The sequence below is a fragment of the Oratosquilla oratoria genome, chromosome 5 (assembly GCF_046742065.1).
Source record: "Oratosquilla oratoria isolate Oo_2021 chromosome 5, ASM4674206v1, whole genome shotgun sequence".
NCBI classification, from domain to species: domain Eukaryota; kingdom Metazoa; phylum Arthropoda; class Malacostraca; order Stomatopoda; family Squillidae; genus Oratosquilla; species Oratosquilla oratoria.
Genome location: NC_134781.1, coordinates 78,206,557 through 78,229,220, shown reverse-complemented (window position 1 = coordinate 78,229,220; position 22,664 = coordinate 78,206,557). Strand labels below are relative to the sequence as shown.

Here is a 22,664-nt window from a genome sequence, read left to right as displayed (position 1 = left end):
CAGCGTCCGAGGCTATTCCCCAGTGGCGAAGGCGTATCCCCTCCCGAGCGCGCGCGCGTGCACGCACAAACAACAGCGGGCGACGGACGCGACCGCCGGCCTGTCGACATCCGGAGGTGCTTGCTGACAAAGGAAGGTGTTGCCCCAATATACACGCCGTGGTGGCTCCTGTTGCTGGAAACTCCATAAAGGTCAAAAACACTGGAAAGGGAGAGAGGGGAAAAAAGAAAAGTGGAAGGGAGGAGATGGCAACAGGAGGTCAGGCAAAAGCTGGAAACGGGTTAGGAACGATCGCGAGGAAGGAGATGAAGGGGAGGAGGAAGGCGGAAGGAGAAAAGGGAGGAGGAAGGAGAGAAGGAGGAGGAAGGAGATGGAATGACGGAGAAGGAGTTGGGAGGAGGAAGAAGAAGGAAGAAGGAAGGAGAAAAAAGAGAATGGCAGAGGAGGAAGGAGTATGAAGGAGAAGGGTGTGGAGAGGCAGATATGTTAAGGAGTGAACAAGGAAGAATAACAAAGAAGAAGGGACGGGAAAGGGCGAAGAAAGGTTATGAAAACAAGATAACAGACGAGGAGGGTAAGGGAGGGGAGACGTGATGGGTGGGGGAGACGAGGGGAGGGGGGAGACGTGGGGAAGAGGGTGGGGAAGACGAGCAGGGGCGGGTGAAAGTTAGGAAGGCGGGGGAAGCAGAAGGGGAGAAGAATAAAGTAAAGGGGAAAAAGGAAAGAGGGAGAGAGAGAGAGAGAGAGAGAGAGAGAGAGAGAGAGAGAGAGAGAGAGAGAGAGAGAGAGAGAGAGAGAGAGAGAGAGAGAGAGAGAGAGAGAGAGAGAGAGAGAGAGAGAGAGAGAGGAGGTAAAGGTGAAGGAAGGGTGAGGGGAATGGATTAGGGGAGAAAATGAAAGTGGAGGGGAGTGAATGTGGAGGAAAGTGGAGGAGGAGGAGGAACAGGAGGAGGGAGGAGAAAGTGGAGAAGACTGAAGAGGTAAAATTCGAGGTAAAGACAAGGGTGACTGAGGAGGGAGAGAGGGGGAGAAGGGAAGGGAAGGGCTGTTAGATTGAGTAAAATAAAAATGACAAGACAAAGGGAGAGCGACGTGAAGAGGAAGAGGAGGAGCAGGAGGAGGAGGAGGAGGGCTGAAGAGAGGAAGGGAGGAGACAAGGTCGAATGGGGGGGTTGGGGTTAATTAAGAACCCGTGACGAAGAAGCGGGAACGTTAGGAACGAGACGAGGAAGAGGAGTAAGAAGAGGAGGAAGAAGAGGAAGAGGAAGAAATGGGAGGGGGAGGAGGAGGAGGAGGAAGAGAACGAGGAAGAGGAGGAGAAGAAAAGAAGAAGAAGAAAAAAGAGGAAGAAGAAGAAGAAGAAGAAGAAGAAGAAGAAGAAGAAGAAGAAGAAGAAGAAGAAGAAGAAGAAGAAGAAGAAGAAGAAGAAGAAGAAGAAGAAGAAGAAGAAGAAGAAGAAAAAAAATGAAGAAGAGGGAGGAGGAGGAGAAGAAGAAGGAGAAGAATGAAGAGGAAGAAAAAGAGGTAGAAGTAGAAGAAGAAAAAGAAAGAGAGCCGTTGGATGGTGAGTGGAGGGAGGGAGAGGACCGAGGAAGGGAAAGGGGGGAAAAGAAATAGGAGAAGTAAGAGAGAAATAGGAGATGAAGGAGGAAGGAGGAGGAGAAGGAGGAGGAGAAGGAGGAAGGAGGAGGAGAAGGAGGAAGGAGGAGGAGAAGGAGGAAGGAGGAGGAGAAGGAGGAGGAGAGTTAGGAGGAGAGAGAGGCACTGAGGGAGAACGGAAATGACGCAGCAAGACACAAAGAAAAAAAAGAAGGGAGTGAGAGAGAAAGGGGGGGGGGAGGAGGGAAGGTGGGAGGGGAGGAGGGAGGAACAAGGTGCTGACGGTGTGAACAACTAATGAAAGATGGCGTGAGCGACACACACACACACACACACACACACACACACACACACACACACACACACGTCTGGCGTGAAATTATATACGAAACACGAACACACATTCAGCAAATGATGACAAAAGAGCAACAACGAGCGAACTGGATGGCAGTGCGATGACGGATGAATCAACAGCAAGCCATAAGATACTGCGAGATACAGTGTTTGATCACGTCCGGGCGTCGGGTGGTATACAGGGCCTGCTAGTCACTAATACATACATATATACACACATACACACACACATATATATATATATATATATATATATATATATATATATATATATATATATATATATATATAATTGGTATTCAAACTGAAACTCATCGCTAGACAAGGACGATATCATCACGCTACGCTGGACATTAAAAGAGTGTTTCGGAACTTGTCCTACACATCTTCATGTCTACTCGCGCGGCGTGCTGTGGTGACCTGTTTCACTTTACGGGCGATACAAATATACAAAGGTAAGTAATAATCGGTTTAAAGAGAGAAAGAGGAGAGAGAGAGAAAGAGGAGAGAGAGAGAGAGAGAGAGAGAGAGAGAAAAGAGCGAAAAGAGAGAGAAAAGAGAGAAAGAGAAAGAAGAGAGAAATGAAAAGAGAGAGAAAAGAGAGAAGAAAAGAGAGAAAGAAGAGAGAGAGAAGAGAGATAATGAAGAAGAGAGAGTCTAGATAATGAAGAAGAGAAAGAGAAAGAATGAAAAAGAGAAAGAAATATATAGAGATAGAGAAAGAGAAAAGGAAAGATATAGAGATAGAGAAAGAGAAAAGGAAAGAGAGAGAGAGAGAGAGAGAGAGAGACAAAAAATCGATTGACACCTACCTTGCTTGACAGAGACGTATCTGCCGTTGAGGAGAGCCACGAAGGAGGCCTGGGGCAGTGAGTCCTCGAGGGCGAACAGTTCATCCTTGGTCACACTGTTGGAGCGGGTCTTCAGAACCGCCCTGGAACCGATCGGGCTCAAGTACTGTCCCTGTTGGAGTAGGAGAGGGAGAAGGAGGAGGATAAAGTCAGAGATCCTTCAAACACACGAACGAGTACGTAGACATGTTGGAACCTTTCGTTGTGTCTTATGGATTTGATCATTTATTCTATCGATACTCTCAGGCAACTGATGGAACCCCTTCTCCCACAGCGGGAGGGGTAGGCCCTGTTCACAATAGCGGTTTGAACCGCGCGGAAACCGCGGCGGTACCGTACAGGCAAAGGAAAACTAAGCGGTTGGGTTTTGAACGCCTCGTCGGAAGAAAAGCTCTCAATATTTCCTCCCCCAACCATATCCAACCTATCACTGAATGAATTCGTCTTTACACCAAATCCACGATTGATCAAAACACAAAATTTCATTATGACCTTCTGGTAATCAAACTAAGGAGCTTCAAGAATTTTTTTTTTTTTTTTTTTTTTTTTTTTTTTTTTTTTTTTTTTTTTTTTTTTAAGCAAACGAAGCCAGTTCCCCCGAGGTTCTTCGTATCTCATCTAAACTAAGGAGCTTCAAGATTTTTATTTATTTATTTATTTTTTTTTAACCAAACGAAGCCAGTTCCCCCGGGGTTCTTCGTATCTCATCTACACTAGAGACTTCCCAACAACAACGACAGGAGCAAAACAACCCTCATCTTCCCCGTACCTGGTAATCCCTGAGGGCGAGTGAACCGTGATGGTACTCGATACAAAAGAGGTTCTCGCGAGTACAGTCCGGGTTCAGCTTGCCGTCGCGGTTCAAGTACAAGTTGTTGGTCGTGTGAATGGCGTACTTGTCCTCCCGAAACTCGAGGGTGAAGAGGGTGTCCTCACCCCAAGGGACGTTGGCGTCCACGTGGATCTCGTCCCCGTTCTCGGAGAGGTGAGCGTAGCGCTTCCGGCCCAGTGACCTTAGGTTGACCTGAGGGGAAGAGGATAACGGTGGGTGAGATTAGGTATGGGGTTGAGACTTCGTCCTCGCAAAATGCGAGGGCGAGCTGGTGTTTGTGGTGGAGGAGGTGGAGGAGGAGGAAGAGGAAGAAGAAGACGAAGAAGATAACGGTGGGGGAGATTAGGTATAAGGTTGTGACTTGGTCTCACAAAATTCGAGGGTGAGCTGGTGTTTCAGGGTGGAGGAGGAGGAGGAGGAACAAGAAGAAGAAGAAGAAGAGGAAGAAGAGGAAGAAGAAAACTGTATATTAATTCATTTATTTATACATTCATTTTATCCATCTAATTTCATTCAACTATTTCATTTTATTCTTTTATTAAATTTTATTTATTTTCTTTTATCTATTCATTCATTTATATAAATATTTATGTATTCATCTATTCATTAATTGTAAATTTGGGTGTTCGTTTACTCTGTTCTTATTACTTTCTTCTGCATCCGACTTCGCTATGGACCAAAAGGTCTCCTGTCGGCCTGTTTTGCCACAGTAACTACAGTGGGCGAGATGCAAGGATGACCCGTCATCCAGGAGGAGCCAAGAAAAGATGGAGGGAGGGTTGGTGAATGGGAGTGGAGTATGTGGGGATGAAATGGGTGGGAGTGGATTTTATGCCTTTGTTTTTTGGCTACCTCCCTTGTAAGGGGGGAAAAGCCGTTGGTATATGTATGTAACTCCACTGTGATTTGAAGGGTTTGTAAAACTCGAAATACCACAATGAACGTGGCATGAATAACGCTACATTAATTTAGAGCATTTTACTCCCAAACACTGACTCTGCCCTCAAGACACTAAAATAAGCATCACGCAGACACGAACAATTACTTTGCGCCCGTAGGCCTGTGACTGTGATGATAGTAATTTAATAATATTCCTTATCATTAATTTAACCCCAATCAACAAATCAACCCTGATCATTTAACATTCGTATCTACAGGATTCCTCACAGAAAGAGACTGCGCTTTGTACGGATCAATCATACAAACTTCGCGTCTTATATGCGGGTTCTTTATCGACTCCGCACTCAAGGCTAAGGATCCTTATAAACAATGCGTATCATATGAGAGTTCCTAACACAACCAGTGCGTGTGTTATGTGATTCCTTAAACAGCTAGAGTGTATTACATGCAGGTTCCTTACAGGGACAGCGCAGATTATAAGCGAATTCTTATAACTCATGAATACTGTATTCAGATTCCTTAAAGAAATACCAGCCTTATGCAGATTCCTTACAGTCACGGCACATTCTATATAAAGTTTACTGTACAAAAACAGCTCATCTCAAGGGGTGCTAACTTATAAAAACACCAGGTGATATATGGGGATTCATTAGGGAAACAGCTGAGCAGATTTCTTGGAGTAACGGCTCGAGATGCAGCGGGTCCCGTACGGGAATAGCGCGTACTATACGCGAGTTGTCTCCACAGAAACGGCGCGTTATAGAAATCGAATATTGCCCGCTGTCAACTCAACTCCCTCAAGCAATTGAGGCGAATTTGGCAAAACTCGAGGGCTGGTCGTCGTCGTCTTTGTCCTCCTTCAATCATGACCATCAAGTCCCTCCTCTCTCTTTCCCCCTTCCAAATATCTCTCCATTCCTTCTCCTCTCTCTCCCTTCCTCCTCCTCCTCTCTCCCTCCCCTCCTCCTCCTATCTCTTCCTCTTCCTCTCTCTCTCTTCCTCCTCCTCCTATCTCTCTCTCATCATCCTCGTCCTCTCCCCCCCTTCCTTCTCATCTTCCTCTCCCCATTCCTTCTCCTCTACCTCTCTCTCTCTCCCCTCTACCTCTCTCTCTCTCCCCTCCTCCTCTCTCTCTCTCTCTCTCTCTCTCTCTAAGTGTCGTCCCCTATCCAACGACGACTAGCGACACCCTTGACGCAACACACTTTATGAAACACGACACACAAAGGGGAGGGAGGTGGGGGGGGATTGAAGCTCACAAGAATTTCCTGCACACAAACCTGTTCCAGCTGACGACCTGTGACCCGTCCGTAAATTCTATTCTGACATTCAAGGTCATACAAGTTCATCATTATCGATACATTACGATTATTATTGTTCCGTTTAGTACGGGGCGACCTACAAGATCTCTAAACGACAGGAGGAGGAGGAGGAGGGAGAGGAGGTGGAGATGATGATGAGAAGGGAGGAGGAGATGATGGAGGGAGGAGAGCAAGGGGAATAAGAGGATGAGGAGGGGAGTATGAAATGAGAAAGAGGAAGAGGAGGAGGAACAAGAGGAGGAGGAAGGAGGAAGAGGAGGAGGAGGAGGGAGGAAGAAGAGGGGAGGGAGGAGGAGGGGGATGATGATGAAGGTATGGAGTGAAGTGGGAGAAAGGTGAGGGGGTGAGGGGAGGAGGGGAGAAGGAAGGGGAGGAGAAAGGGGGAGACAGGGGGGAGGGGAGGAATGGAAAGAGGAACAAGGCGACGGGTGTGAAAGAGAGGAAGAGGCAGAGGGAGATTAACAGGAGAGAGAGAGAGAGAGAGAGAGAGAGAGAGAGAGAGAGAGAGAGAGAGAGAGAGAGAGAGAGAGAGAGAGAGGAGAGAGAGAGAGAGTTCTAGATGACGTCAGCGTCATTAGAAAACGGGGTTCTTACGCCTGTACGTTTGGGGGAGACGAGGGGGGGTGAATACGGGGGAAGGGGGAGAGGGGAGACGTAGGGAAGGGGGGAGGGAATGGGGGACGGGGGTGGTCCCAAAACAAGGATATACGGGGAACAAAATTCTGGTTACATCAGTCTTAAGGTGGGGGGGAAAGAGTGGGGAGATAGGGAGGGAGGGAGATGGGGGTGAAGAGGATGATGAGGAGGGGAGGGAAGGGAAAAGGAGAGGGGGGAAGAAGATGGACGGAGGGAGATGGAGGAAGAAGATCATGGAGGTAAGTGAGGAGTGAGAGGTGGGAGGGAAGGGAAGTGGGCAATGAGGAAAGGAGGGAGGAGAGTGGGGAGAGAGGGAAAGGAATATGGTGACACGAGTGGGGGGGGAGAGAGAGAGAGAGAGAGAGAGAGAGAGAGAGAGAGAGAGAGAGAGAGAGAGAGAGAGAGAGAGAGAGAGAGAGAGAGAGAGAGAGAGAGAGAGAGAGAGAGAGAGAGAGAGAGAGAGAGAGAGAGAGAGAGAGAGAGAGGTGGGGGAGTATTATTTTCTTATTCATAACTGTTTCCCCTCTTCATATAATTAAATAATCTTCCTACGTACCAAGACAAATGGTGTATCTAGACACCGATAATAACCTAACTCCTATAAAACAAATAAATGAATAAAAATAAAGAAACCATTGACTCATTAAAGAAATTACACAAACCATTACAAGAAACACAAATACAATAAAAAAGAATTCATAAATGAATAATTACATGAAGGAGTAATTAAATGAAATTAATGGAAATTTCCTAGATGGGCGTCTCATTGATTTAATAACGTGCACAAACCATAATAAATATGCAAATGCAAAATAAAACAATGGAAGAAAACATGCATAAACAATGCATACAGAAGTATATAAACAATAAAATAAATAAAACAACATTTTAAAGAATAATTAAATAAATGAAATAAGAGATGGGAAGTGTTTAATTAATATTTGAAAGAATAATTAAATTAATATAATATGAACATATCGTATACATTATATATATATATATATATATATATAATATATATATATATATGTATATATATATATATTAAAAATGGAAGAAAAATAATTAAATAAGTGAAACAAAAGAGATGAGAAGCATCTAAATAAATTAAAATTTGGAAACACCATAAGTAAAAAAAGGAGAGAGAGAGAGAAAGAGAGAGATAGAGAGAGAGAGAGAAGAGAGATAAGAGAGAGACTCACAAAGGAACACAAAGGAAGAACAAACAACAGCAGGTCTACTGCCCCTAACGAGGCTGTTTGTGTTTACTATACTAAGCTACAGTTCCTAAAACAGGGCAACCTTTCTTACCTGTGGCCGCGCTGCCAAGTGGACAGTCCACAGTTCAGCGTCGGTGGGAACTTTGGCGTTACAGACGAGCTTATCGCCAGCGGCGCCCAAGAAGTAACCTCGGGTCACGTTCCGGAGAGCCCAGCGTCCCTGTGCGTCGTCCGTGACGCTAACCTCGAACATGCAAGACACCTCACGTTCCTCGCTCTCACATGTCACGTTCCCGTACTGCATAAGGTTGGAGAGAAGATGAGAAGTCTCGTTAGGAGGAGTGTCGTTCATGATGATGATTATGTTGTGGTGTGGTGGTAGATGATGGGGTTATTTATGGTTGTGTTTGTTCCGGGGGGTATTTATGGTTGTGGTTGTTGGGGAGGGCTCACGACAAAACAATTGACCTCTGATTAGCGTCACGATTGCGAACGTTAAAAAAAAAAAAAAAAAAAAGTCTATGAACTTCGCTGTTGAAGAGAGCTAAATGATCAAATATAATTCCAAGTCTCCATGAAAAAAAAAAAAAATCGCGTCCACATATCAATGGGTATCCCTTATACTATCAAGTGGTTAACACTCCCTCCCTTCCCCGACGGAAAAAAAAAAATACAAGCTCTCTAGACATTTAACAATGAATGAAAAAAAAAAAAAAAGAAAAAAAATTCTATAGATCAGAGGTTCTCAACCGAGGGTTATGGAAACCAAATGCTGGTGGATATGGGACTCAATCTCTGGGTATTGGAATTTCTTTGACTTAATGTATCAATTTGTACCTGGGTAGAATGTCAGATTATTAACACAAAGTTGCAATTTTTTATTATTTCATTTCATATTCTATTCCTAGCTATCCATCTCTACAGTGCAATAAACTCAATCTATTGACATATTTGGAAGTCATACTCGCAACTAATAGGAATGGTGGTGATTATTTCGACAGTCAAGTGAATCGGGGGGGGGGGGGGGGTACGTGACCATATTGGGCAATTCACTGGTAGTCTGGAATCATCAAAAATATTACAAAGGAGGAACATGCCGACAGGAGACCTTTTGGTCCATAAGTAGGCCGGATGCGGACAAAATATAATAATGATAAATAAAAGAAAAACAAATAAAATTATAATAATATAAATAATAATATAGATTCTGTTTTGTGGTCCACAGTGTACAGTCACCAACAAAAATTTCGATCTATGTTAAGAGTTCTCATCGTCAATATGATTTTTTTGTATAGTGTGTGATATATATTCCTATATACTAGTTAGCTCACGGTATGGTAATATTCTGGTAGAAGTATAAAAAAGTAAAAATTTTAACTTTCGTATTATGAAAAACTCTGTATGGGTCAAAACTTAATTAGATAAAATATATATAAAAAAAAGGGCAGACAACGAATTTAATTTTCGTATTATGAAAAATTCAAAAAGGGTCCCAACTTTTCCTCGTGACTGTACGCGCACGACGAGGGAGCTAGGTTAGTTAGCCACCGCAATGACTCACCTGATCAACGGAGAGGTAGCGGTCGAGATGAGACCGGAAACAGATGAGGTCCTTCTCGGCCGGCTCCATCGTCCACATCTGCTTCTTCTTCAGGGAGACACCTGCCGGAGGGGGCAAAGGACCACATAGAAAGCCATTGTAACGCAAGGGCACGCGCACCCACGCACACACGCACGCACACACAAGGGAAGGGGGAGAGGAGGGAGGGGAAGGAGAGAGGAAGGGGAACGGGAAGAGAAAGGGAGTGGGAAAGGGGAAGGGAAAGGGGAAGGGGAAGTGGAGGGGAAAGGAGGAGAGGAAGGGGGAAAGGGGGAAAGGGGGAGGGGGAAGAGGACATGGGGAAATGGGGAGGGGAAGGGGAAAAGGGGAGAAGGGGAAGGGGACGGGGGGAAAGGGGAGAAGGGGGGAAAGGGGAGAAGGGAGAAAGGGGGAGGGGAAGGGGAGAAGGGGAAGGGGACGGGGGGAAAGGGGAGAAGGGGGAAAAGGGGAGAAGGGAGAAAGGGGGAGGGGAAGGGGGAAAAGGGGAGAAGGGGGAGGGGAAGGAGGAAAGGGGGAGAGGAAGGGGGAAAGGGGGAGAGGAAGGGGGAAAGGGGGAGGGGAAGGGGAAAGGGGAAGGGGAAGGGGGAAGGGAAGGGGGAAAGGGAGAAAGGGGGAAGGGAAGGGGGAAAGGGGGAAAGGGAAGGGGGAAAGGGAAGGAGAGAAAGGGGAACGGGAAGAGAATGGGGGAGGGAAAAGGGGGAGGGGGAGGGAAAGGGTCACAAGGGGGAGGGGAAGGAGAGAAAGGAAGGGGGGACGAGAAGATAATGGGGGAGGGAAAAGGAGAAGGAATATGGAGGTGTAAAAGGGGGAAAACGGGGGGAGGTGAGGGAAGATGAAGACGGCGAAGAGGGGAAGAGAAGAGGAAAAGGGGGAGGCGGGGGGGAAAGTAAGAAAAATGGGAGAAGGGGGAGTACGGAAGGAGAAGAAGTAGAGAAGAGTGGGGGAGAAAGAGGAAGAAGAGTGGGGAGAAGGTAGGAGAAAGAGGGAGAAGAGGAGGACATGGGGGGGAGAAGAGGGGGAAAGAGTGGGTGACATGGGGCGGGGAAGAACATAAGTTGGGGAGGAACGAAAAGCTGCAGGGAGAGGGGTGGGGGGGAATCTTTGGATACAACGAGAGAGGACAGATAAATCCATGCCTCTGTTCTTTTGCCTTACAGAAATTCAGAAGACCTACGTTGACGCAAGTGGGTGAACCTTTGGGTTTGTATACTCGTTATTCTGACTGTCGCCAGGTGATTTTTATTCAGTTGGGGGGTCAGGAGGGGACTCTGGAGACCTGGCAACGTGTGGGGGATCAAACCCCGGATCTTCCTGTTACCTGGTAGTCATGCTTACGGATCACCTCAACCTCGTCTCCATCGACAGACCCCAGAGGTTCGAGTAACGTTTTTCAACCTTAGGGTTCCCCAGAACTCTAAGGTTCCCCAGAACCCAAAGGTTCCGCAAAAGGTCCCTCAGGGTTCCGCGAGAACAAGTGAGACAAGCTGATGCACTTTTGATTTCTTATTTAACCCATTAAACTCCGATGACAAGATGTCTTGTCATTTGGTCAAATAAAACAAAAAATCATAAAACACCAAAATGTTTGATCAAACACCCGAAACGTATGACGTCAGTCCTCGCTTCGCTTGCGAGCGAAGCGAGGACTGACGTCATACTTTTCTGGTGTTTGATCAAACATTTTGGTGTTTTATGATTTTTTGTTTTTATTTGACCAAATGACAAGACATCTTGTCATCGGAGTTTAATGGGTTAATTTCATATACGTAATATAACTAAACATGCACGACATATTCTTGGTTATTGTTTATCGTAATTATCCTATCTAACCTATTATTACAATGAAAATAAAATGAGAAATATATGGTATATCTTTTTTTTGCGCAGGGGTTCCTTGAGACATGCAATTTATTTTAAAGGTTACGCGAGGGTAAAAAGGTTGAGGAACACCGGGTTTGAGGGTCCTGGAGTCTGTCTTGCTTACCGTTGGCATTGATCTTGAAGCCGAATGTTTCTGCCGTCAGGTATTTGGCTTTGGCGTTGATGAGGCCGATAGTCCAACATCCTGCGCCTGACGTCACTCCGTTCAGGTCACCGCCGCACCCGTTGACCCCGTTCAAGCGAGACATCTGTTGACAAAAGAGAAAGGAAAAAGGTTACAAAGAGAAAGAGAAAGTGTTACTGAAAAAGAGCCCGGGAGGAAGCTTCACACCCGTGGACAAAGAGAAAGGAAAAGGGTACTCAAGAGAATAGGCAAGAGTCTTCATCATCCTCTTTTCGTCCACACATAAGGGTTTACACACGTCTACTTTCGTAAGTATTCCGTGTTTATGTGTTACTGTTCTTTAAACTTCTGGAGAATAGGCAAGCGCCTTCATCTTCCTCTTTTCGTCCACACATGAGGGTTAGTTTACACACGTCTACTTTCGTAAGTATTCCGTGTTTATGTGTTACTGTTCTTTAACCTTCTGGAGAAGACCACTTTATCACTTAAGTTAATCGTTGTGCATCCCACTAACACCCACTAGTTTCCGGCTTGTGACCCCCACTTATGAAACTCTATGGCCTCACAAAGGGTCACGGAACCTAGGTTTCGTAACTGTCGGGATCATGTGTCCCTTTCTACTTCGTATATAATGTCTCCCTCCATACCCACCTCTCTCTCTCTCTCTCTCTCATTCATTCACTCGCTCACTCACACGCAAGCAGCCAAGTCACTGAATGATCTTTTTCAGTTGTTGCCCAATTGTATTCACTCAAGTTCGCGCATGAATGACAAGAGCTCAAAACGTAAACAGATCATGACAGACCAATCACGATTGAACTCCACTTCCACAAACAACTTTTATACCATCAACCGTGTAACAAAAATCCCACAGAAAGGAATATACACAGGGCGTTCCAAGGCTTGCACAGCTACGTACTACACACCATTACCAACCATCATCACATTGCTCGCAGTCACGTGGGCAACCAGTAACCGTAAAACCGACGACGAACACCGAGCGGAACCGTTAAACTGAGCATGTGTTCACGTGTAACAACCGACTCGGCTCGGACAAGTGTGAGGAGAGACGAGCGAGTGCAGGAAGTGGCCGCGAACAACGCCGCTGTGCGTCCGTGACCTTGAAGCCGGGTCGAGGGTCACCAAACGTGAGAGAGCCGAGAAGCGAGGAGTCTCTCTCCCTCGCCTGCTCCAACTCCCCGAATCCCGCCACAGGCCACGTGGGCAAGCTATTAAGGCGCCCGAGGCAGCACACACACACAATTTGTGATGGGAATCCGGTTGCAGAAACTTGTTTATTTCCTTTCTTTTGGACGTCTGCGGGACTGGATGTAAGCTTAGACCGTGGCCAAGTTCTACGCTCGGGACTTGTAACAAGCGTCTCCATTATCGCAAACTCGCAGTAAATTAATAAATCAGTAAACTTGAACAAGTTTATCAACAAAAGGCCGAGTCCAGAGAATAGAAAGGGAAACATGAATGAGACAGAGTAAACTATTCGGGAAGGTGAACTTTCAAAGTTCCTACAAACTCCGGACTTCATAAATTGCATCCTACCCCCCACCCCGACAACCTCCCCCCTCCCCAATTACCGTCTGTGATACACTTGCTTGAGGCAGGAGGACTTACCTCCACCCACTCACTCACTCCACTTCCACCCACCTTCCGTCTGGTCTACGTCTTCGGTGCTTCAAGTCTACCGGCGGCGCTCAGTCAGTAAAATATGCTCCTGGTATATCCTCTCATGGACGGACCTTTCGACCATACGAAATTTGTCGACCCCCAGACGTTTTGGCCTCAGGTGAATTGTCGATCCCGGACGTTTCTGCCCCGGGAAATTTTTGATCCCGGACGTTTCGGCCTCAGGAAATTTGTCGACCCCGGACGTTTTGGCCCCGGGAAATTGTCGATTCCGGACGTTTTGGCCCCGGGAAATTGTCGACACCGGACGTTTCGGCCGCGGGAAATTGTCGGCCTCTGACGTTTCGGCCCCAGAAAATTCTCGACCCAGGACATTTCCTCCTCATTCATCCATAACCACTTTTAAATGATGTATTACTTATTCACAAGGTCATTTCCCGAGGCCAGAACGTCCGGAGGATGAAACGTCTTTCTTTCTGGCAACATCTTGAGCTTATTCCAACTTCCGCTCCTCTGTCGTTTCTGGCTTAAGAGGTCATCACACTGGGTTTAAGGGGGTTATCACACTGGGCTTCCACGGGTTTCACCAGCGCCGACAATTCAGAGTTCGTTCTAGTAAAAACAATTTCGGTCAAGATACTTTATTTCTGAAATCTCCCAAATGTCAAATTATCTTTCTCTCCTATATAGCAAAGCTGAGTGATGATCTAAGAATGTTTGACATGTTGTTGAAATGTTCTTCCAGAAGTCTAGGTTTCTGGAAGCGAAATCATATTCTTGTTATGTAAATGGAGGTTGGATGTAGATTTCCGTCAAAATCTCTAAAGACACATATAACTTGTACGTTTCGTAAATATTATTATGATTAGAAGAAAAAGAAGAGAAAGAAGAACAAGACGAAGAGGAAAAAGACGAAGTAGAAGACAAAGAGGAAGAAGACGAAAAGGAAAAAGAAGACTAAAAAAAGTAGAAATGTTCTTTAAGCTTTACAGAAATCGACAGTTTATGAAGTCCCAACGCGTGAAGCCCAGTGGACGTACAGATTCCCTTTCTTTCAGGCGGACCCGGTCTTAAGGGGTTATCACACTGGGCAAATTTCCCCCAACCTCCGATTAATCGGCGGTATCGCCCACCTTCAGAACCTTTTCCTCCACAAGATCACCATGACAAACTTTTTTTTTTCAAATAAACACACAAAATGTCATTTGATATATGCTGGAGGGAAATATAATTTTCCTTCAGCATATAAAATTTCTTCCCGAAAGCTGCGGGCTGCAAATCTCCTCCAACTGTTGGAGGAAAAATAGCCCAGTGTGATAACACCTTCAGTATCCCTATACAGCAACGATGAATCATACATTCCATGTCCTGATTGGAAAACACGGCTGCCCATTGCCTCTGACCGTTCCAGACCCCATGGCATGCTCACCGTTTCCAGGCTGCACTTCCAGGACACGGTCAAACGATTTGTCAAACCAGGTTTGTCGAACAAGTGTTTGAAGTGATGTTTGACCGTGTGAATGGAACATTTGGTTGTCAAACACTTGTTTGACAAACGCGTTTGACAACCAAATGCCCCATTCACACGGTCAAACATTACTTCAAACACCTGTTTGACAATACGGGTTTGACCGTGTGAGTGGCCCTTTCGCTCTTCTTCCTGAACACGTCATTACATGGCTGCAAGACGTTGGGTCACAACTCCGAGTGACCTCACATTGAGGGCAACTCTTTCATCGTTTTGTTCTGTCTAAAGCCAGCCGAGAGAAACCCGCCGTCCTATGTTGAAACCAATCATGGACAATCTTACCTCCTCGTGGATTCACTATGTTCTTGGATCACGTGTTGGACTCGTGATCGACATCTATTTCCCTCCCGGGTGAGAGCTCAGAACTCATATATGACCGATCTATGGGTAATGCTGTGACCTTACACGCACATACACACCCCTAATTCCCCGCCCACGAGAGTTGGAGTAACGACTCGCAGCGCAGCGATACTGAAATTATTTCAGCCCTGGACAGGATTTGAACCCGGACCGCTGTAGTAGCAGCTGGGAACTTTACCAACTGCGCCATGAGTTCTGATGAAAGGACATCCTTGTCTCCCGCCCACTGCCTGGGCCAGAAACAACGCAGCAAGTCACAGCACACCCACAGCAGGACCAGGTGCTTCCTTTACATGGCGACCTTACCTCCACGTCCCCTCATGCAAAAATAGAGATCAGAAATCCCCTCGGGCTGCGTCAATATATATTTCCGTTCGCAACTATTTCCACTCACATCTAGCTCTTGCCTTCTCCCTTCCTTACTCGACAAACATTCCCCTTATACTCAAAGCCCCTTTCACCCCATCCATCCACCTCATTCGAACAAATAGCTTCCGAAAACAAGTCAAAGCTTCCCTTCGTGTCCAAAGATGCAAATCCAATCAAATCTTCAGTCGAGATTAATAAATATACACAAACAGACGCATTAAACTTTACTGTAAACACACACAAGCGAGCGCGAGCGCACACACACAAAACACAGCTTCCCAAATAAGGAAATGGAGAAGATCGTTATCCACACTGAGGAGATAACGTATCCAGGGAATCGGGCTTCACGGAGTTCTATGATGAGCAAAAATACTCGAAATAACACATACAGGAAACATCAATCACCGTGACGCCCACGCTTCGTATAAACACAGTCACAGGGGACTCGATATGTCCTCAAAACATATACAAGTCTGCAGGGAATTTGTAGAATTATCAGACTGACGTGTTTATGAGCCTTGCAAACAAAACGAGATGGGATGATAACCAACTATATATATATACGTGTGTGTGTGTGTGTGTGTGTGTGTGTGTGTGTGTGTGTGTGTGTGTGTGTGGTTGTGCGTGTGTGTTATATACACATACACACACACGTATATAATTATTGCGTTTCCATTCCTTCACACATTGACACTCCTGTGTGTGCGTGTGTGTATTATATACACATACACACACACGTATATAATTATTGCGTTTCCATTCCTTCACACACTGACACTCCCTCAGACCCAACATACGCATGCATGCACCCACACCTACAAACAAACACTCAAACACACAAATACACACACGCGTATGTCTCCCCACATACTGACAGTGATAAACTAACAGACACAGGCTCTCTCTCTCTCTTTCACACACACACGCGCGCGAGCGAGCGCACACGCACACACACATACTGACAGTGATAAAATGACAGAAACAAACAAATTTTCTCTCTCTCTCTCACTCACACACACACACAATGAACAAGTGCATTTCTGACATCCAGCATCACCAGCTTGTGCTTGCTACGGAAATACCAGTGTGGTCTGCGTCAGCGGCCACGGTCCCTGGGGGACGAGGGGACGGTCAGATCATTCGCCAAACAAACTCCCCCGGACAGACAGCTTTGTATGCATGACCATCCCTAACCTCAGCTTAGCCTAGCACTGCCTTGTTCTAAACTAACGTTATCCTAACCTCGCCCTATCCTAGTCTGATTTGGCCATATAACCATCCAAAATAATGTACCTGCTCAGGTACATTTTGTCCATTTTGACGCCTGGCGCTACCGATCAATGCCAAGGCAGTCTGACCAACCTCGACGCTGGGAAAGTCCCTACCACTACCAGCATCCGATCACAGAGACCAACATCCTCTCCCTAATCTTCTCTCTCTCTCTCTCTTTCTCTCGGGGCGATGACAGCGTTTCCAGTATCCTCTCCCCAATCTTCTTTATGCTCTCTCTCTCCCCCCTTCTCTCTCTCTCTCCCCTCCCTCCCTCTCTCTCTCTCTCACACACACACATGCAGGGCTGAAATGATTTCAATATCACTGCGCTTCGGGTTGTTACTCCAACTCTAGTGGGCGGGAGTTGGGTGTGTGTGTGTGCGTGGAAAGTCACAATGGTCATATATGAGCTCTGAGCTCTCCTCCGGGAGGGAAATAGCTGTCGATCACGAGTGCAACACATGATCCAAAGACCATTGCGCATCACACATACACACGCAAACGTTCACGTGAAGGGTGCATATACCAAAGGGTCGTATTCACTTGCTACGGGTTCGAGTTTTCCTACATCTGTCATCATCGAATCCAAACCTTCCATGCCGAACGGTCCTCTTCCTCTCAGTCTACTTGGCGCCGGGCGATTCTCAGGGGTGACAGTCCATCTCTACCCAGACGTCAATTTCCCCTCTCTGTTCTACCCGGCTCATTTATTCACCTCCCAGGTCACTCCCTCGGTAAGGAAGCGTCGATGGCGGACTTACAACCTTTGCCTTGGGTACTGGAAAACGTGGAGAAGGATCGTGGAGAGTTTGCGAGAGTTGGGATACTATAGTTCCGAAAGCGTAAATCGTACTTTATACAAACTCCATCTTCCTTTTTTGGAGTTACATATTTCTCCTGAAGTTAACGTTTCTACATGGAGTAGGTACTCCATTGGTTATTTTTTATTTTTATTTATTAATTTATTTTATTCTATTTTTTTACATGATCATGGCAATCGTAGTACAGTCCATCCATCCATCCATCCATCCATCATCCATTTCGAGTCCACTGCTGAACAAAAGACTCCCTCATACAACTCCATGACTCGCACAACGACTACTCCAACCTCTGCCACGTCATTCCCACAGGACCACCAACTCCCAAACTCCCCCACCCCTCAGCACCCGGACTCCCAATCACAGCCCGGACGCCCCCGCGTAGGTACCTCCTCCTCTTCCTCTTCCTCCTCCTCCAAGCCCACCCAGCGAAGTCCCTGCCACCCTCCAACAGCTGTCCATGTCTTGCATGAGTCATAAAAAAAAAAAAACACGAAAGGTAAGGGAAGCTATGCACCTGGATCATCCCTAAGGGGAAACCGTAGTAATAGGTGAGGAGCCTACGCCAGGAGGCGCTGAGTAGCTGCGGCCGAAGCCGTCACCTCACCTCCTTTGTCGTATGATGCGGTTAAGAGACCACCGCCGGGGCAGGTCACATCAACAGTCCCCGCTGGGAACCGGAGAGGAGTGCGGGACTCGAACCCACAATTAAACGAGATCAGCACGTTTTTGATGACGCCACTAGAGCGCTTGTGGTAGGTATCGAACTGTGCTCGTGTTTTGTGGTGCCGGGGTTCGAGTCCTGCCTGGTGTCCTCTTATTTGTGCGCTCTCGGCCTCATTCCCCGCGAACGACTGGCACAATGCCCGAAGAGGAGAAAGGAGAAAAAATAATATTTATTCGAGTTATATATTCGTTGCCTGCCGCCAGGCGATTTATTTCAGGTGAGGGAGGGTCCGAGTATGTGTTTGATTCACCATGGTCTTTGGACCACGTGTCGGCCTCGTGATCGACAGCTATTTCCCTCCCGGAAGAGAGCTTAGAGTTCATATATATGACCGATCTATGGGTAATGCTGTGACCTTACACGCACACACACATCCCAACTCCCCGCCCATGGGAGTTGGAGTAACAACCAGCAGCCCATCGATACCGAAATTATTTCAGCCCTGGACGGGATTCGAACCCGACCTCCGTAGTGGCAGCCGGGAACTCTACCAACTGTGCCACGAGTTGTGTGTGTGTGTGTGTGTGTGTGTGTGTGTGTGTGTGTGTGTGTGTGTGTGTGTGTGTGTGCGCATATACATATATATATATATATATATATATATATATATATATACATACATATATATATATATATATATATACATATATGAAGAGTCAGCTTGGATGTATCGACCAATCGGGTCACCTTCAGAAAGGTGAAGACTACCCCAGTGGTCGTAACGTCAAAACGATAATAGTGTTCCAACACATCTCCGCTGATTCTTCATCTACCCACGTCTTCAAATCTATTCACACACACACACACACACACACACACACACACACACACACACACACACACACACACACACACACACACACACACACAAGGTATATGTGTGTGTATATACATACAACTCGCCTGGCTGGCGACTATATTCAGCCGAGCTGGGAAATCCAAGACGACGACGGTTTCCCTCCCCCTCTATTGGCCCTATGAGGTTTCAATGAAGTTCTACCCCCCCATTCCCCCATCCCCCGGGGGAATGGGGACGGGATCCCTACGATCATAAACCATTCGTCGTGATCCCAATCGATTTTATTCAGCGATGGATCAGCCTCTTCAGGTTCAGGAAACAGGGTCACATAAGATGGAGTCCCAATGATCGTGTATGCCACGTGTGTGTGTGTGTGTGTGTGTGTGTGTGTGTGTGTGTGTGTGTGTGTGTGTGTGTGATTCACCATGGTCTTGGATCACGTGTTGGACTCGTGATCGACAGCTATTTCCCTCCCGGAAGAGAGCTCAGAGCTCATATATAACCGATTTATGGGTAATGCTGTGACCTTACACGCACACACACCCACCCACCCAACTCCACGCCCACGAGAGTTGAAGTAACGACCCCCAGCGCAGTGATACTGAAATAATTTAGCCCTGGGCGGGATTCGAACCCGGACCACCGTAGTGGCGGCCGCGATCGCTACAAATGCGCCATTAAGTTGTGTGTGTGTGTGTGTGTGTGTGTGTGTGTGTGTGTGTGTGTTTCATTAACGCTTTCCATACAGGTTGATCCTTTTCCTTATATTGTTGATGTCTGGATGTTATGATGATCATCATTCATGGCACTCACCCCCACCCCCTCCGGCTTTCAAGAATATATGTACAGTGTATATATATATATATATATATATATCTTGATAGCCTAGTTGGTAAGTCACTACCGCACTTGGCAGTAAAACATTTCAATTTCTGCATGTCGGCCTTGACGGCTTAGAATTAAAGTGCATTGTGGTTGTTAATATATATATATATATATATATATATATATATATATATATTGGTCATACGATGGTGTACGGGATACAATAACAACACCTTAACATACTCTATTGTGGTTGATGTCTGACGATCTTTCCTCTTTAGATCAGGAACTCCCTTCTCCTACCACAGGCACTACGCACGGCAGCTGACGCCTTTTAACCCGTTCGCAACGGTGATCCCCCGCCCCCTCCAGCAACCCCTACAGCCCCCACCCCCGAAGGTGCTCACAACAGGCTGACTCAGACCCGATAGGGAGGGAGGGGGGGAGAAAGAAAAAGACAGAAAAACTGAGGGATGGGGAGGGATATGAGGAGACGAGGGGAGGTGAGGGGGAGAGGATGGTGGAAGGGGAGGAGGAGGAGGAGGAGGAGGAGGAGCAGAAGGAGGAGGAGCAGAAGGAGGAGGAGCAGGAGAAGGAGGAGGAGCAGGAGAAGGTGGAGGAGGTTGAGGAGGAGCAGGAGGTTGAGGAAGAGGAGGAGTAGGAGGTGGAGCAGGAGGAGGAGGAGGAGGGCGAAGACGAGAGGGGCAGGGACTACTAGGATGAAGCTTAAGGACAACACAAGGGTGTTGATGAGCTTGGGGTGGGGGAGAAGAAGAGGTTGCTACGAAGAGTGAGTAAGTGAGTGAGGGAGGGAGGACACGGCCGTAAAGTGAGGCACCACAGAGCCAACGGGAGACACAACAAAGAAGAGGAAAACTGTAGTACACACCCACATCTGCACTCAGAAATTTGAGAGATGTTTCTAGAAGCATGTGAATAATCTACGATTTTTTCCTGCTGTGTGTGTGTGTGTGTGTGTGTGTGTGTGTGTGTGTGTGTGTGTGTGTGTGTGTGTGTGTGTGTGTATTCACCTCGGATCTGCTGCAGTATCTGTCGAGACAGCCAGACACCACCCTACGGCAGTGAGCTCAGAGCTCATTATTTGCCGATCTCTGGGTAGGTCTGAGACCACTCACACACCACACACCGGGACAGCAAGGTCACAACTCCTTGACTAACGTCCCGTACCTACTCACTGCTAGGTGAACAGTGGTTACACGTGAAAGGAGACAAACCCAACTTATCTCCGCCCGGCCGGGGAATCGAACCCCGGTTCTCTGACTTGTGAGGCCAGTGCTCTACCAATCCGCCACCGAGCCGTGTGTGTGTGTGTGTGTGTGTGCGTGTGTGTGTGTGTGTGTTTACCTAGTTGTATTTTGCGGGAGGAGAGCTATGCTCGTAGTGACCCGCAGTTGTATCTTTCCGCATCCAGATCTTTCTTTAAATCATGTATAGTTTTAGCACTCACTGTTCCCTCTTTCAGTTTGTTCCAGATATCTATTACTCTGTGTGGAAAGCTGTTCTTTTTCAGATCTCTTCTGTAACTGTCTTTCTTAAGTTTCTTCTCGTGTCCTCTTGTATTTCTTCTATCTCATTTTAGTAGGTCATCCCTATCAAGAATTTCCATCCCTTTCATAATTCTGTAGATGGTTATTATATCACCTCTTTCTCTTCTTTGTTCTGGGGTTGATACGTTTAGTTTGTCCAGTCTTTGTTCGTAAGTCAACTTGCAAAGTGTTGATGCCATATTTGTCATTGCTCTTTGAATTTATTCGTTGTTTTTTTTTTTTGTACTAGGTATCCACAGAGGCGCTGCGTATTCCAAATTTGGTCTTACCAGTCTAACTAGTATCTTCTTTACAATTTCCTCATCCATGTAGTCAAAGTACACTTTCATTGATCTTATTAAGTTATAAGTTTCTCCAACTATTTTGTTAACATGTTTGTCTGGTGTCATGTCGTTTGAGATCTGAGTTTACTTTTATAACTTTATAACTTCTTGTGTGTGTGTGTGTGTGTGTGTGTGTGTGTGTGTGTGTGTGTGTGTGTGTGTGTGTGTGTGTGTGTGTGTGTGTGTGTGTGTGTGTGTGCGCGCGCCCTAGTGTAGCTTAGAGCATTACCCATAGATCGGGCCGTATGTGAACTCTGAGCTCTCATCCGTCAGGGCAACAGCTGTCGATCACGAGTCTAACACGTGATCCAAGACAGTAATGAATTACACACACATGAGAAAAATATCCTTCTACCCGGCTACTATCAAGAACCACCAAACTATTTAGATAACTATCTGCCTATCGGGAGAGGGCGGGGCTGAGGAGGGTGACCCTTGTTCGACCTGACCTAACCTAAGATCGAGGCGGAGGGGGGAGGGGGGGAGGGGGAGAGCGAAAAACCGCAAAACACACGCCTCCTCACTCAACTCACTCACGCAGGCATTAAGACTGTGGTGGTGATAACGATGGTTCGCCATGGTCTTGGGTCACGTGTTGGACTCGTGATCGACAGCAATTTCCCTCCCTGAAGAGAGCTCAGAGCTCGTATAAAACCGATCTATGGGTAATGTTGTGACCTTACACGCACACACACAAACCCAAATCCCCGTCCACGAGTTCGAGTAACAACCCGCAGCGCAGCGATACTGAAATTAATTTAGCCATGGGATGTGGTGTCAATGGTGTGGCTGCATGGTGAAAGTGTGATGATGGTGATAGTAGTAGTGGTTGTGGGTGACAGTAGTACTAGTAGTGGAGGAAATAGGTTTGTGTTTTTGGTACTGGTGGTAAGCGCCTCAACTGAGTTTCCCCCCTCCCCCTCCCCCTGCCTCCACGTGACGTCACCCGTCCGTGTATCCTAAAGAACTACAAACAACACTGAGCCCTTCTCCCCTTCCCCCCCACCACCAACCAATGTTTATTTCCACGGGGCAAACCGCAAACACTTAAAAAATCACTGCGTCTGTAAACACACGAAAATTCTTACTCAAAGTATCTGTTGTCGAAATCCAAT

The 22,664-nt window shown here is 46.6% G+C and overlaps 1 protein-coding gene across 3 annotated transcripts in view; it reads right to left on the bottom strand.

Annotated features, from left to right (window-relative positions):
• The window catches only part of sn (fascin domain-containing protein singed), a 242,543-nt gene that overhangs the window by 38,428 nt on the left and 181,451 nt on the right, over positions 1–22,664 (bottom strand). For all 3 annotated transcript variants that reach the window (XM_076185495.1, XM_076185492.1, XM_076185494.1), the window contains exons 2-6: positions 11,299–11,443; positions 9,276–9,376; positions 7,806–8,012; positions 3,574–3,828; positions 2,766–2,916 (exon numbers count right to left, since the gene is read on the bottom strand). In XM_076185495.1, coding sequence (XP_076041610.1) covers positions 2,766–2,916; positions 3,574–3,828; positions 7,806–8,012; positions 9,276–9,376; positions 11,299–11,443 — 859 coding nt within the window. The remainder of the gene's footprint in view (positions 1–2,765; positions 2,917–3,573; positions 3,829–7,805; positions 8,013–9,275; positions 9,377–11,298; positions 11,444–22,664) is intronic.